The sequence below is a fragment of the Prionailurus bengalensis genome, chromosome D2 (assembly GCF_016509475.1).
Source record: "Prionailurus bengalensis isolate Pbe53 chromosome D2, Fcat_Pben_1.1_paternal_pri, whole genome shotgun sequence".
Classification (NCBI taxonomy): Eukaryota; Metazoa; Chordata; class Mammalia; order Carnivora; family Felidae; genus Prionailurus; species Prionailurus bengalensis.
Window position 1 is genome coordinate 29,824,489 of NC_057351.1, and position 12,903 is coordinate 29,837,391.

The 12,903-nt window shown below is 40.2% G+C and overlaps 1 protein-coding gene across 2 annotated transcripts in view; it reads left to right on the forward strand.

Moving 5' to 3' along the window:
* The first annotated feature begins 8,425 nt into the window (after positions 1-8,425).
* The window catches only part of VPS26A (VPS26, retromer complex component A), a 34,665-nt gene continuing 30,187 nt past the window's right edge, over positions 8,426-12,903 (forward strand). The window contains exon 1 of one of the 2 annotated variants that reach the window (XM_043596510.1): positions 8,426-8,610. In XM_043596510.1, the coding sequence (XP_043452445.1) occupies positions 8,608-8,610 (3 nt within the window). In that variant the 5' untranslated portion in view covers positions 8,426-8,607. Of the gene's footprint in view, positions 8,611-8,783; positions 8,961-12,903 lie in introns of those variants that run through there. The other variant, XM_043596509.1, reaches the window with a different exon arrangement.

The window sequence follows — 12,903 nt, forward strand, 5'->3', positions numbered from 1 at the left end:
TTAGAAAAAATATTTTCAATTAATATATCTGATACAGGAAATGTATCCAAAATATTTAATAAACTAGAACTCAATAAGATAAACATCCTAATAAAATATTGACAAAGTCTTTTTTTTTTTTTTTGGAAAGAGGATTTTTTACTTTTTATTTTATTTTTTAATGTTTATTTATTTTTGAGAGAGAAAGAGACAAAGACAGACAGACCATAAGCGGGAGAGGGGCAACATGGAGGGGAGACACAGAATCCAAAGCAGGCTCCAGTCTCTGAGCTGTCAGCACAAAGCCCGAAGTGGGACTTGAAATCATGAAGTGTGAGATCATGACCTGAGCCAAAATCCACTGCTTAACCGAGTCACCCAGGTGCCCCAAAGATTAGCAAAGTCTTAACAAACACTTCACAAAAGGAGGTATACATATGGCCCACAGGCACATGAAAATGTGCTTGACATTAATCTTCAGGAAAATGCAAATTAAAACTACAGTGAGGGTCGCTTGGGTGGCTCAGTCGGTTAAGCATTCAACTTCGGTTCAGGCCATGATCTCACAGCTCATGAGTTCAAGCCCCGCGTTGGGCTCTGTGCTGACAGTTCACAGCCTAGAGCCTGCTTCTGATTCTGTGTGTGTGTGTCTCTCTCTCTCTCTCTCTCTCTGTGCCTCCCCCACTCGTGCTCTCTCTCTCTCAAAAATAAATGATTAAAAAAACCTACCGTGAGATAACTACACATCCATAATGGCTAATATTGAAAACATTGACAGCACAAAATGTTGGCAAATATGTAAAGATGCTAAACTTTTAAATACTGCTGATGGGAGGGTAAAATGACACACGGTTTTGGGAAAGGGTGCGGTAGTTTCTTAATAAATATATACCTGTGCTACCCAGAAATTCCACTTTAGGTATGTTCACAAAAGGGCTTGTATATGAATGCTAATTGCGCTTTCAAAAAACAGATGTCCATTAACGGGAAGAAAGGAAAAATATTCTGTAATCTATTCATACAATGGAATACTACTAAGCAATAAAAACGGACAAACTGCTGATAACATAGAATAACATGGATGAATTTCAAAATGATTATGCTCAGCAAATGAAATGAGACACAAAAGAGTACTTATTGTATGGTTCCATTACTGTGACATTACAGAACACTCAAAGCTAACCAATATTGAAAAAAATCAAAATAGCATTTGCTTCTTGGAGACGGGGTTGGTTGAGACAATATAAGGTTTTCTGGGGTTGATGGCAGCATTCATATCTTGATAGAGGTGTAGGTTAAACAAATGCATGCATTTGTCAAAACTGATCAAATTGTATACTTAAGACTTGCATATTTCATTGTATGTAAATTATATCTCAATTAAAAAAAAGGGGGACACTGAGATAAAACATTGAGTACATTTAAGAAAAGAACTATGTATTTTTGAAAGAAACAATTGCTATTTACAATGGTGACTTGAAAAAGGGGAAAAAAAGAGTATTTACCGTGATTACAACTGTACCGGCTAAAGTTAAAGAGAATAAATATATTCTATTTATATATTCTCTCTATATTTTCTACTACATATATATACTATAAATATATTTATATATTTATCTATATATATCTCTATATATAGATAGATATCTATATATAGAGATGATATATATTTATATATATTTTTTCATATATATCATATGTTACAAATTTTATATATTATATATTTGTATATTTTAAAATATATTTATATATATTCTATATCTATTTAGAATACATATCTATATTCTAAGTTGAGAAAAAAAGTGTTTTTATACTCAGCATACTGTAAATTCGATTTTAAGGTTTTCATTCTTTTGGTGTATTTATTCTTTTTTTTTCCTTTTTCTTTTTACTTATTTGAGAGAGAGAGAGAGAGAGAGAGAGCAAGGGAGAGGGACTGGAGGAGAGAGTGACAAAGAGAATCTTGAGCAGGTTCCACGCTCAGCACAGAGCCTGACATGGGGCTTGATCCCATGACCCTGAGATCATAACCTGAGCTGAAATCAAGACTTGGATGCTCAACTGACTGAGCCACTCAGGTGCCCCTCATGTATTTGTTCTTGATTCCCTTTATTTAGCTTTGGCTGTCAACTCTGCAAATAGCTGCTCCTTTCCACTGTCACAGGTATTAATACAACTTTTTAGTTTTCATGAATTTCAACAAATGGCTATTTTTCTCTTAAGAGGTTGCTGGTAGGTAAAGACTCAAATTATCTTCTCACCTAATACTTTTTTCCTAAACCTGGTCCTTCTGTTTGTGAAAGTAAATGCTCATAAGTTAGTCATATTTTCCCCACCTCTTTTATTTGCTAAGGGCAAATTTACAGATGTCACAGTCCTTGCCTGGAAAAACACTGTACTTCTTACAATCCAGCTTTAACATTCTGGCTTGCCAAATAAGTAGATAGGTAGGTAGGTAGGTAGGTAGACACATAACTTGCTCAACAGCTCCACTGCCCCTTGTATTTATTACAATAACATAGCTATTGGGTTTTGATCAGCAGAACAAGTCATTAGCACAAATTGGCCTTTGGCATGACCTTCTTTGCCAGCTCTTATTCATACTTGGCTTCAGCGTTTCTTCACTGCTGCTACTTTTCTTTCATTTATTCTCCTTAATGTGTTGATATTTAGGCCCCCAGACAAGAGTGGGTGGGAACCAGAATAGCAGTCAAGATAACAGGCATATCTTCTAAGTATATATACAAAAAAATCATCTTCTTTTTTCATTAGTAATGTCATTTCATGAAGATTTGGCATTGTTTTTGTGATTTTCTTCTCACAGTTCAAATGACAGTATCAGCATCAATACAGTTATGAGTAATATACTAATACCTAATACAGCTTTAAAATAACTTTTGGAAATTTAGAAATCATTGGACTCCATCCAGGTTCTATCTGACTTATTAAATGGGCTTTGACTATGCTCTTTATTATTATTATTTAAAATAATTTTTTAATGTTTACTTTTTTGAGAGAGAGAGAGAGAGAGAGAGAGACAGTGCACGAATGAGGGAGGGGGAGAGGAAGGGGGAGACACAGAATCCAAAGCAGACTCCAGGCTCTGAGCTTGTCAGCAGAGCCTGACATGTGGCTCGAACCCATGGACTGTGAGATCATGACCTGAGCCAAAGTCGGACGCTTAACCAACTGAGCCACCCAGGCACCCCTAGTATTTATTAATGTCGAGTGGGTAGTCTGGTAGGGTTAAAAAGAACTGTACTGTAAGTCAGGTCATCAGCTCTTCTACCCTCACCATTTGTATAGTCTTGATCCTAATAAGAGTCGGGACTAGTTGATCTCCACTTAGAGATCTAATTAAAAATTAAGTCAAAATATTTACTGTGGGTTTGCTGGGTTTTAGGTACTGCAGTCGGTCAGAGGTATGGGATGAAGTTGTAACTTTTGGTTCCTTCCCTAAACTGGTAAGGAAGAGAAACTATTTAAAGGGAGGTGACTCCTCCTTTCATATTTCAGTTTAAATGTCACTTTCCTACCACCCTATCTAAAAATAGCTCTTTTCTGAGGCGCCTGGGTGGCTCAGTCGGTTAAACAGCTGACTTCAGGTCAGGTCATGATCTCGTGGTTAGTGAGTTCGAGCCCCTCGTTGGGCTCTGTGCTGACAGCTTGGAGCCTGGAGCCTGCTGTGGAATCTGACTCCACCTCTCTCTCTGTCCCCTCCCCAGCTCATGCTATGTCTCTGTCTCTCAAAAAATAATAAACGTTAATAAAAGAAAAATTTAAAAATAGCTCTTTTCCAGTCATGTCACCATGTTTATTTCTTTTTAGTGCTTTCTTCTAATTAAAAATATTATATTTAATTGCTTGTTTATTGACCACTTTCTACACTAGAACATAAGTGCTTGGGGACAAGAACCTTATTATTATCATTCATTATTATTATTATTACTTTCTAATTGGTTCTATCTCCACAGCCTAAAACAACACCTGTCATTTAGTAAGCACTCAATAACTATATGTTTAATGAACAAATGTCTGCATCCCAGAATCCAAATATCTGGCTTCAGGAAATAGTTATTTGATGGAGATTCCTATTTAAAAAACAACAACAACAACAACAACAAAACTATCTAGAAGGGGAAAACATAGAACACATTCCCCCTTCTTAGATTTAGCTTTACTTTCTTTGCAGCCTTAAAGTTTCATTTGTTTTTGTTTCATTATTATCTATATTTTATTAAAGTTTACTTATTTATTTTGGAAAAGTGTGTGGCAGAGGGGCGAGGCCGAGAAAGGGGAGAATCCCAAGCAGGCTCCTTGCTGTCAGGGCAGAGCCCCACAGGGGCCTTAATCCCACAAACTGTGAGATCTTGACCTGAGCTGAAACCAAGAGTCAGATGCTTAACCGAGTGAGCCACCCAGGCACCCCTTTACCTATATTTTAATGCTGATTTGAGCATCAACAATAACAGAGACGAACTTTAAAACATGTACAGGGGCGCCTGGGTGGCGCAGTCGGTTAAGCGTCTGACTTCAGCCAGGTCACGATCTCACGGTCCGTGAGTTCGAGCCCCGCGTCGGGCTCTGGGCTGATGGCTCAGAGCCTGGAGCCTGTTTCCGATTCTGTGTCTCCTTCTCTCTCTGCCCCTCCCCTGTTCATGCTCTGTCTCTCTCTGTCCCAAAAATAAATAAACGTTAAAAAAAAATTAAAAAAAATAAAATAAAATAAAAAAATAAAACGTGCACAAAGATGTTATCCCACTCCACTAAATAGGAATTTTAGAGGCACACAAAGGAACACATTTAACCACAGTGTAGGGCTAACCCACAGATCATGGTTTTTACAGAAATTTCTACTTTATAAACTTGGTTTAGGATTTTTTGCAGCTAAGGTTATGAAGGATGTTGATGCGCAGTTTTCTTTCCTGTAATGTCCTTGTTGGATTTTGACATCAGGGTTACTCTGGCCTAAGAAAAAGAGTTGGGAGGCATTCTCTCCTCCTGTATTCTCTTAAAAAGTTTGTGTAGAAAGCTTGGTATTGTTTCTTTGTTACAGTTTTGTAGAACTCACCAGTGAAGTCTGCAGCCTAGATGAATTTTAGGGTGGGAAGATATTAAATTTTGTGTTCAATTTCAGTGATGTGAGACTGTTCAGATTTTGTATTTCCTCTTACGTTCGTTTCAGAAAGTTGTTTTAATGGAACATGTCCATTCCCCTAAGTTGTCAAACTTATTGGCATAAAAGTTGTTCACATATTTCCCTGTTATCCTTTTGATGTCTGTAGGATCTGAAGCGATGCCTTCTTTTCCATTCCAAATATTGTTAATTTGTGTTTTCTCTTATTTTCTTGATCAGTATTGCTTATCAACTTCATTAGTCTTTTCAAAGAACCAACTATTGGATTTCTTGATCTTCTCTACTGCTTGCCTGTATCTATTCCGTTGACTTCCGTTCTTATCTTTGTTTTCCTTCCTTCTACTCTCAGAGTTTAATTTTTTTGTTGTGGTAAAAAAACACACAAAATTTACCAACTTAACCATTTTTAAGTGTACCGTTTGGTAATGTTAAGTATATTCACATTGTGAAACAGATCTCCAGAACATTCTCATCAGGCAAATCTGAAGCTCTATATTCGTTAAATAGTGACTCCTCTTTCCCCCTTCCCTCAGCTTCTGGGAACCATCATTCTACTTTTTGTGTCTATGGATTTGACTAGATACTTCATATAAGTGGAATCATCCTGTATTTATTTTTTTTGTGTACGACCTAGTTCACTTAGCATAGTGTCCTCAAGTTTCCTCTATGTTGTAGGGGGTGATAGGATTTCCTTCCTTTTCAAGACTGATTAATATTGCATTTATCTGTCTGTGAGCATCTGGGTTGCTTCTACCTCTTGGCTATTATGAATGAATATGAGTGCTCCTAGGTGCTATGAACACGTATGTGCAAATACCTCTTTGAGACCCTAGTTTCAATTCTTTTGGATACATAGCCAGGAGTGGGATGGCTAGATCATGACAGTTCTATTCTCAATTTTTTAAAGAACCTCCACGCTGTTTTCCATAAGGGGCCTTGACATTTTGTAATTCCACCAGCAGTGCACAAAGTTCCAATTTCTCCACATCCTCATCCATACTTGTTATTGTTATTTTTAATGGTAGCCACCCTTGGGGCGCCTGGGTGGCTCAGTTGGTTAAGCGTCTGACTTCAGCTCAGGCCATGATCTTACAGTCCATGAGTTTGAGCCCCTCGTCGGGCTCTCAGACCTGGAGCCTGCTTTGGATTCTGTGTCTCCCTCTCTCTCTGCCCCTCCCCTGCTCATGCTCTGTCTCAAAAATAAATAAAAACATTAAAAAAAAATAGTAGCCACCCTGGGGTGCCTTGGTGGTTCAGTCGGTTAAGGGCTGACTCTTGGTTCCAGCTCAGGTCATGATCTCACTGTGAGCTCGAGCCCTGAAGTGGGTTCCATACTGACAGTGTGAAGTCTGCTTGGGATTCTCTCTCTCTGCCCCTCCAGTGCACACACACTCTCCCTCTCTCTCTCTTTCCCTCTCAAAATAAATAAACTTTAAAAAAAGTAGCTGCCCTAATGGCTGTGAGATGCTATCTTGTAGTTTTAATTTGCATTTCTCTGATTAGTGATGTTGAGCATCTTTTCATATGCTTATTGGGCATTTGTATATCGTCTTTGGAGAAATATTTGCTCAAGTCTTTTGCCCATTGTTTAATCGTGTTATTTGATTTTTTGTTATTGAGTTATAGTATTCTTCCTATAGTCTAATACTAAGAATATATGTTTAGCTGTAGGAGTAATTTATATAGTCTTAATATCTTATCAGATATATGATTTGCAACTATTTTCTCCCATTCCATAGGTTTCGCTTCCACTCTGTTGTGTCCTTTGATGCATAAAAGCTTTTAAGTTTGATACAGTCCCATTTGTCTATCTTTGCTTTTGTTGCCAGTCCTATGCCTGTCATTTCTGTTGCTTTTGGTGTCATATTCAAGAAATCATTGCCAAGTCCAAAGATCTTCCCCTATGTTTTCTCCTACCAGCTTTATAGTTTTAAGTCTTAAGCCCATTTTGAGTGAATTTCTCTACACGGTGTAAGATAAGGGTCCAACTTTACTCTTGTAAGTGGAAATCCAGTTTTCCCAACACCATTTGTTGAAGAGACTGTCCTTTCCTCATTGAGTTGTCATGCCATCCTTATTGAAGATAATTTAACCATCCCTGTGAGGACTTACTATATATATATTTTAGATAAGCTTTAAGTTCACAGAAAAGTAGAGTGCAAAGTATAGCTCTCATATACCCCCTGCTCCTCTCCACGTGTTCCTATGCTTTTACTTCCAGATGTGAACTTACATTGCTGATTTTTAAACTCTTTTTATCAAATATATACATTTAAAGCTACAGACCTCCCTGTAAATACTTCGTACCATAAATTTTGCTATGTTGTATGTTTTCTTTTAGTTCAAACTATTTTTAAGTTTCCACTAACGTCTTCTTTGACACAGAGGCTTAGAATTATGTTGCTTAGTTTCCATATGTTTGTGGATTTTCTGACTATCTTTTTGATATTTCTCGTTGAATTTTTTTGTGGCTAGAGACCATACTCTCATTTTATGCTTGCTTTATGGCCCTGCGGCACAAACTGGATTTTGTTTTACGATGGGATAACGATAGCGCGTTCAGATTATCATTTTTTTCCTGCTTTGGTCAGGTACAGAATACACCGTGGTGGTTCAACACTGCTTTTAAAAACTAAAACAGCCTCCCATTCAACTGGAGGGCCTCTAGGCTACACCACAGCGTCAGGATGCGGTTAAAACCAGAGTAGTGGCTAGTAGCATCACCTGTTTTAGGAAGGCTTCCCCCACCTCACGGACTGGCTGGGCTGCAGGGCCTGGGGGAGGCGGGGCTAGATCGCAAGCTATCCTCGTACTTTACAAAGCAACGGATGTAGCACCCTCACGTTTTTTCTATTGGTCGGCTCTTCAGAGGCTACAAAGCTAACAAGTTCTCAAAACCCAGAACCTCTCAGAAGGAGCGGGAGCTGGGCAGAGCTCCAGAAAGATGGAAAAATGCATAATCCCTGGATGAAGAGAGCACGTACCCTGCGAGGCCTAGGGAAGCAGGGCCTCGGGTAACAGCGCCCCTTCGCCTCGGAGGGGCCCTAGTAACCCACCCAGGGAGATAACCCCCCCCTCCTTTTCCAGTTACTCAAACTTCCACAGGGAAGAGGAACTGGGCGTGGCAAAGCCCGTTAGCCGACCGCCCCTCACGTGACGGAAGGGAGGGAGAGGAGGGCCTGTGGTGCCTGCGTCCGCCCAGGCCCCTCCCACTTTACGTCATCTCAGTGGCCCCGCCTCCTCAGCCGTAGGGTGGAGCACGAGGCCCCGCCTCCAAACTGCCAGTCCTCGAGGGCCTGGCTGGCCAGTGGGGCGGGGCAAGAGGCCGGGAGGGGACCTGAGCAGGGGGAGAGGAGGAAAGGAAGGGAGGGGTCACGTGCGGCCAGCGGCTCCAGGTCACGTGACGGGCGCTGGGGCGGAGGGAATCTGGGCTGGGAGTTCTCCTGAGGGAAGCGGAGTGAAGTGGGGGGGACGCGGCGGCGGCGCTGACAATGGTGAGTGCGCGGCGGCCCGCGCGCTCGCCTCCAGTCCTGGCCCTACAGCGCGCGGCGGGCCCGCCAACGGCGGGCCGGGTATCCCGGGTGGGGCGGAGGGGAGCGGCAGGAGGGGGGCGGCGAGCAGGGCGGGGAACCGGGTTAGGCCTGTCTAGCCACCCCGGGATCGGGGAAGGGCGGGCGGGGCCGCCTTTTCCCGGTCTCGCAGAGGCCCGAGCACCTGCGGGCGGCTGCGCGCTCTCCTGGCCATGTCGGAGCCTCTGCCCGCCTTCCTCGACCGGCTGTGGGGGCCCTGGCTGGGTACTCGGACCCCGCCTCTGCGGGGGCTCAGCGCCGCCTCCCCTTCCAAGGTAGCTAGTCCCTCCGCTCCTTCCGGACAGCCTAGCTTCCCTTCAGGTGGAGTGACCCGGGAGTCCCCCAGTTCCGGGCTGGTGGGGGGGGGGTACTGGGTCACTCTCTTTCAGTGTCACGAGCTTGATAAACTCCGGGTTGTTGTTGTTGTTGTTGTTGTTGTTTTAATCTCTTTGTGGTGACATTCTGCCGTATCCTGACCCCAGTTCAGCCTTGATTTTGACACTTGTAGAATGGGAGAAAAAAAGGAAAGGACGTTGAAGTGGGATGATTTTAATTCAGACACTGGTTTTGTTTTGTGCCCGCTAGTTTAAGCTTTGGCTCTCATTTCCTTCCCCAAGCCATTTTCTAGAAACTTAACGCTTCGGGATGTTGAAATGGCCTAGGGAACAGAGAAGGGAGGGAAATCGGAGTACTCCAACCGGTTCGTGGGAAGCACAAGGCGTTTAACTTGGTGTGTGTGGGCCGTCTCTAGATTGGATCTCATTTGGCTCACTTTGTGGTATTCGTTTGATTTTAACAAGTGTACGTTGAGTGCCTACTGTGTGCTCTCTTGATACTATTAGCTTTACCAAAGCTCACTGGTTGAGTAAACTGAGAGTTTTGGCTGAAGCAGAAGCTAGGTTTATTTTAAAAAAATTAAAAATAAATTGTTTCGAGTGAATACATCTTAAACTCAGAAATCGTGTTGATTTAATTAAAATCAGAAAAGTAAAAGACAGACCTATTCATTCTTAAACTGGGGGCCCTTTTTTTCATGCAACAAATAATTACTTAGGCTGGCCAGGGGCCACGAGCAAGACTGAAACAGGCCTTGCTCTCTTGCAGCTTACAGTCTAGAGGGAGGTAAACATCTGTTTGTACAAATTATTTATTTAACGTGGAAATTACAGTTGTGATAAATCTAAAAAGGAGACCTTGCCTAGTGAGGGAGTTAGGGAAGTCTTTTTTAATTGAATATAATTTGCCAAGAAGACATAAAAGGCCCTCCTATTTATTGCTTATTTTTAAAGTTACTACTTTTAATAAGCTTTTGAATAGTTTAAGAGCAATTTATTTTCAAGTTACTCATCAAACATAAACTGAATTGTAAAGCTTTATAACACAAATGGACATAAATGTAACCTATGCAAGAAAATTTGCTGTTTCATTGCTTGTGTAAATTTTGAGAGCCTCCCTATCTACTCACCTTGAGTTGCATTTCTTTACATCCACTGGAGGTAGTGAAATTTCTTCAGTGAGGGCTAAAGAGTTTGTTGGCTTTTAACATATTCACATGTAATTTTGCTGGGTGGTAATGCCCAGTATGGGTTTATGAATTATATGGAAAATCTTAAGTTAACCTAAAGGTGATAGGAGGGTTAGGCCACAATTAGAAAACTGTAAAAACAATGCTGTAATCTTTTAATAGTCATATATATTGCAGGTTAGCTACTTAAAGGCTACCTAAGAGTTTTGACTTGTATATTATTGTCTAATATTGCTCCTGAAAATCTCATATTTTAAATACTCACTTGAAGATATGAGTAATCTTTCAGTTTAGTACATGTCTTCTGTAATTTCAGCAAAAGCCTATGTTAATGTATACTAACCTTCTTTACAATTTTCATTCACTTTCTACCTCCTAGTCTTCACCATCTTGTCAATTATGTATTTTGATTTCTTTACATAACAGGAAAGTTATTAAAATTTGATGTGAATAATTAAAAAAGATTTTAATTTTATGACTTTTGTTTGAAATGACGAAGATGCATATCTTGTAGTAAAAACTTCAAAAGCAAGACTTTGGGTAGACAAATCTTTTTTCTTTCAACTCCTTTTAGAAGGAAAACAAAGGGGCGCCTGGGTGGCTCTGTCGGTCTGGTCGCTTAAGCATCTGACTTTGGCTCGGGTCATGATCTCAAGGTTCATGGGTTTAAGCCCCCCTTGTTGGGCTCTGTATTGACAGCCTAGGGCCTGCATCGGGTTCTGTCTCTCCCTCTCTTTCTCTCTGCCCTCCTTTCCACTTGCATGTTCTCTCTCTCAAAAATACATAAACAACAAAAAACAAAACGAAGGAAAAAAGACAAACTTTTTCCTCAGATGTCTTTTTCTCTCTGTTGTCTACTTGTTATTTGTAAGACATTGACAGTTTTCTGGAGGCCTTTGATAAGACTAGTTTGTTTTTGATGTGTCCTAATGTGAAAAACTGGGTGTTAACCTGGTGCTGAATTCTCATGGTGTTTGTTAACTTAATCTTGTTAAAATGTTACAGTTTATTAATCTATTATGCTTCTGTATGTATTATAACTAGGCTTTTAAAAAAAATCTAATCTGTCCCCATCTTAGTGTTTTGACAATTTATGTTGAAAAGTAAGCCTACTTTTTAAAGTTTTAGTTGTGAAATACTACATGCATACAGAAAGTAATAGAGGATAACATAGCTTTCACATATTTTTAATGCGTAGGAATTTTTAATTTTTACCTATCATGTCAAAATAAGACTTACTATTTAACTATATAATTATGTTATTAGTTAATTGTGAAGTTTTATAAGACTAGCAAGTGTGAGCGGGGGAGAGGCAAGAGAGAGGGAGAGAGAGAATCCCAAGCAGGCTCTGCGCTGTCAGTGTAGAACCCCCATGTGGGCTCGATCTCCTGAACTGCAAGATCATGACCTGAGCTGAAATGAAGAGTTGGTCGCCTAGCCTGACTGAACCACCAAGGTGCCCCTCTTTTACACCACTTTAATTAGTGGCAATTTTGATTTTGATCTTTTAGTGTCAGCTTTCAAATCCTAAGTTCTCTGTGTGTTAAGTATCCATATGTGGGAAAAGTTACCATAATATTTGCTTTTATTTGTAAAAGAATTTTTGAAGTTTTCGAATCTCATTTTTCCTGGAAGCAGCTCTGGGAAGTACTAAAGGGGAATGAAAAAATTGAATCTTATTTTCCTGCTTCTATTTTATATCTTAAATGAGGTTGTTGTCTTCTACCCTTTCATAATTGCTCCTCCCATAGCAGTTCCCACCTTCCCACCCTTCCCTGCCACCTTGGCTGGCTCAGTAGTTTGCACATAGTTGATAATTAGTAAATATCAGCAGACTGATTTTGAGCTGCTGTACATTGTCATATCTGTAGCCCTTAGGAGAACATAAACCATCTTGAGCAAGTTTTGAATTTAAAACTTGGGAGTGTGAAAGCTAACTAGGAAGGGACAGTGCATATGACCTATCACTGATGTTTTTCATTCTAAGTTCAGAATCATTTTCTGATTAAAATTAGTTTTCTGGTTGAAATTGACTTTGTTATTTGTAATGTTGCCAGGAAAGATTAAAACATTGCTGAAAGGAAAACATGCTGCTTGTGTTTTTGTAGTATGTCAAAAATACAAATCTGGCAATTTTTTGAGTTGATTTCTTGAAATTACGATATATTTATTTTTAAACTTGCCCATTTTTTTTTTAAGTTTATTTATTTTGAGAGAGAGAGAGCACAACTTGGATGAAGGCAGAGAGAGAGGGGAGAAGGAGAATTCCAAGCAGGCTCTGCACAATCAGTGTTGAGCTGGATGCGGAGCTCAAACCCACAGACCGTGAGATCAGGACCTGAGTGGAAACCAAGAGTCAGACGTTTAACCGACTGAGCCACCCAGGCATCCCTGAAATCACAATCTTTTTGTTAATATAGGATTAATAAAACCCAGCAGGCTCAGAATTTAGGAAAACACTGTCTTCTTTGATCATGGTATCATCCTGTGACCTACTGAGTTTTAAGAGGATCATTAGCTTGCTTGCTGTTACTCTGCTACCTAAGGACAGAATTGAGATTTGATGCAAGTTCCTTGCTTTAGACTTATCTACTGCACTGATGCTGACTTTTGGGGGGAGGGCTAGTTTCACCAAATATTCCAGATTTAACTCCTTTCTTTTGTATCTATTTTTTATTATGAGGACAGCATGT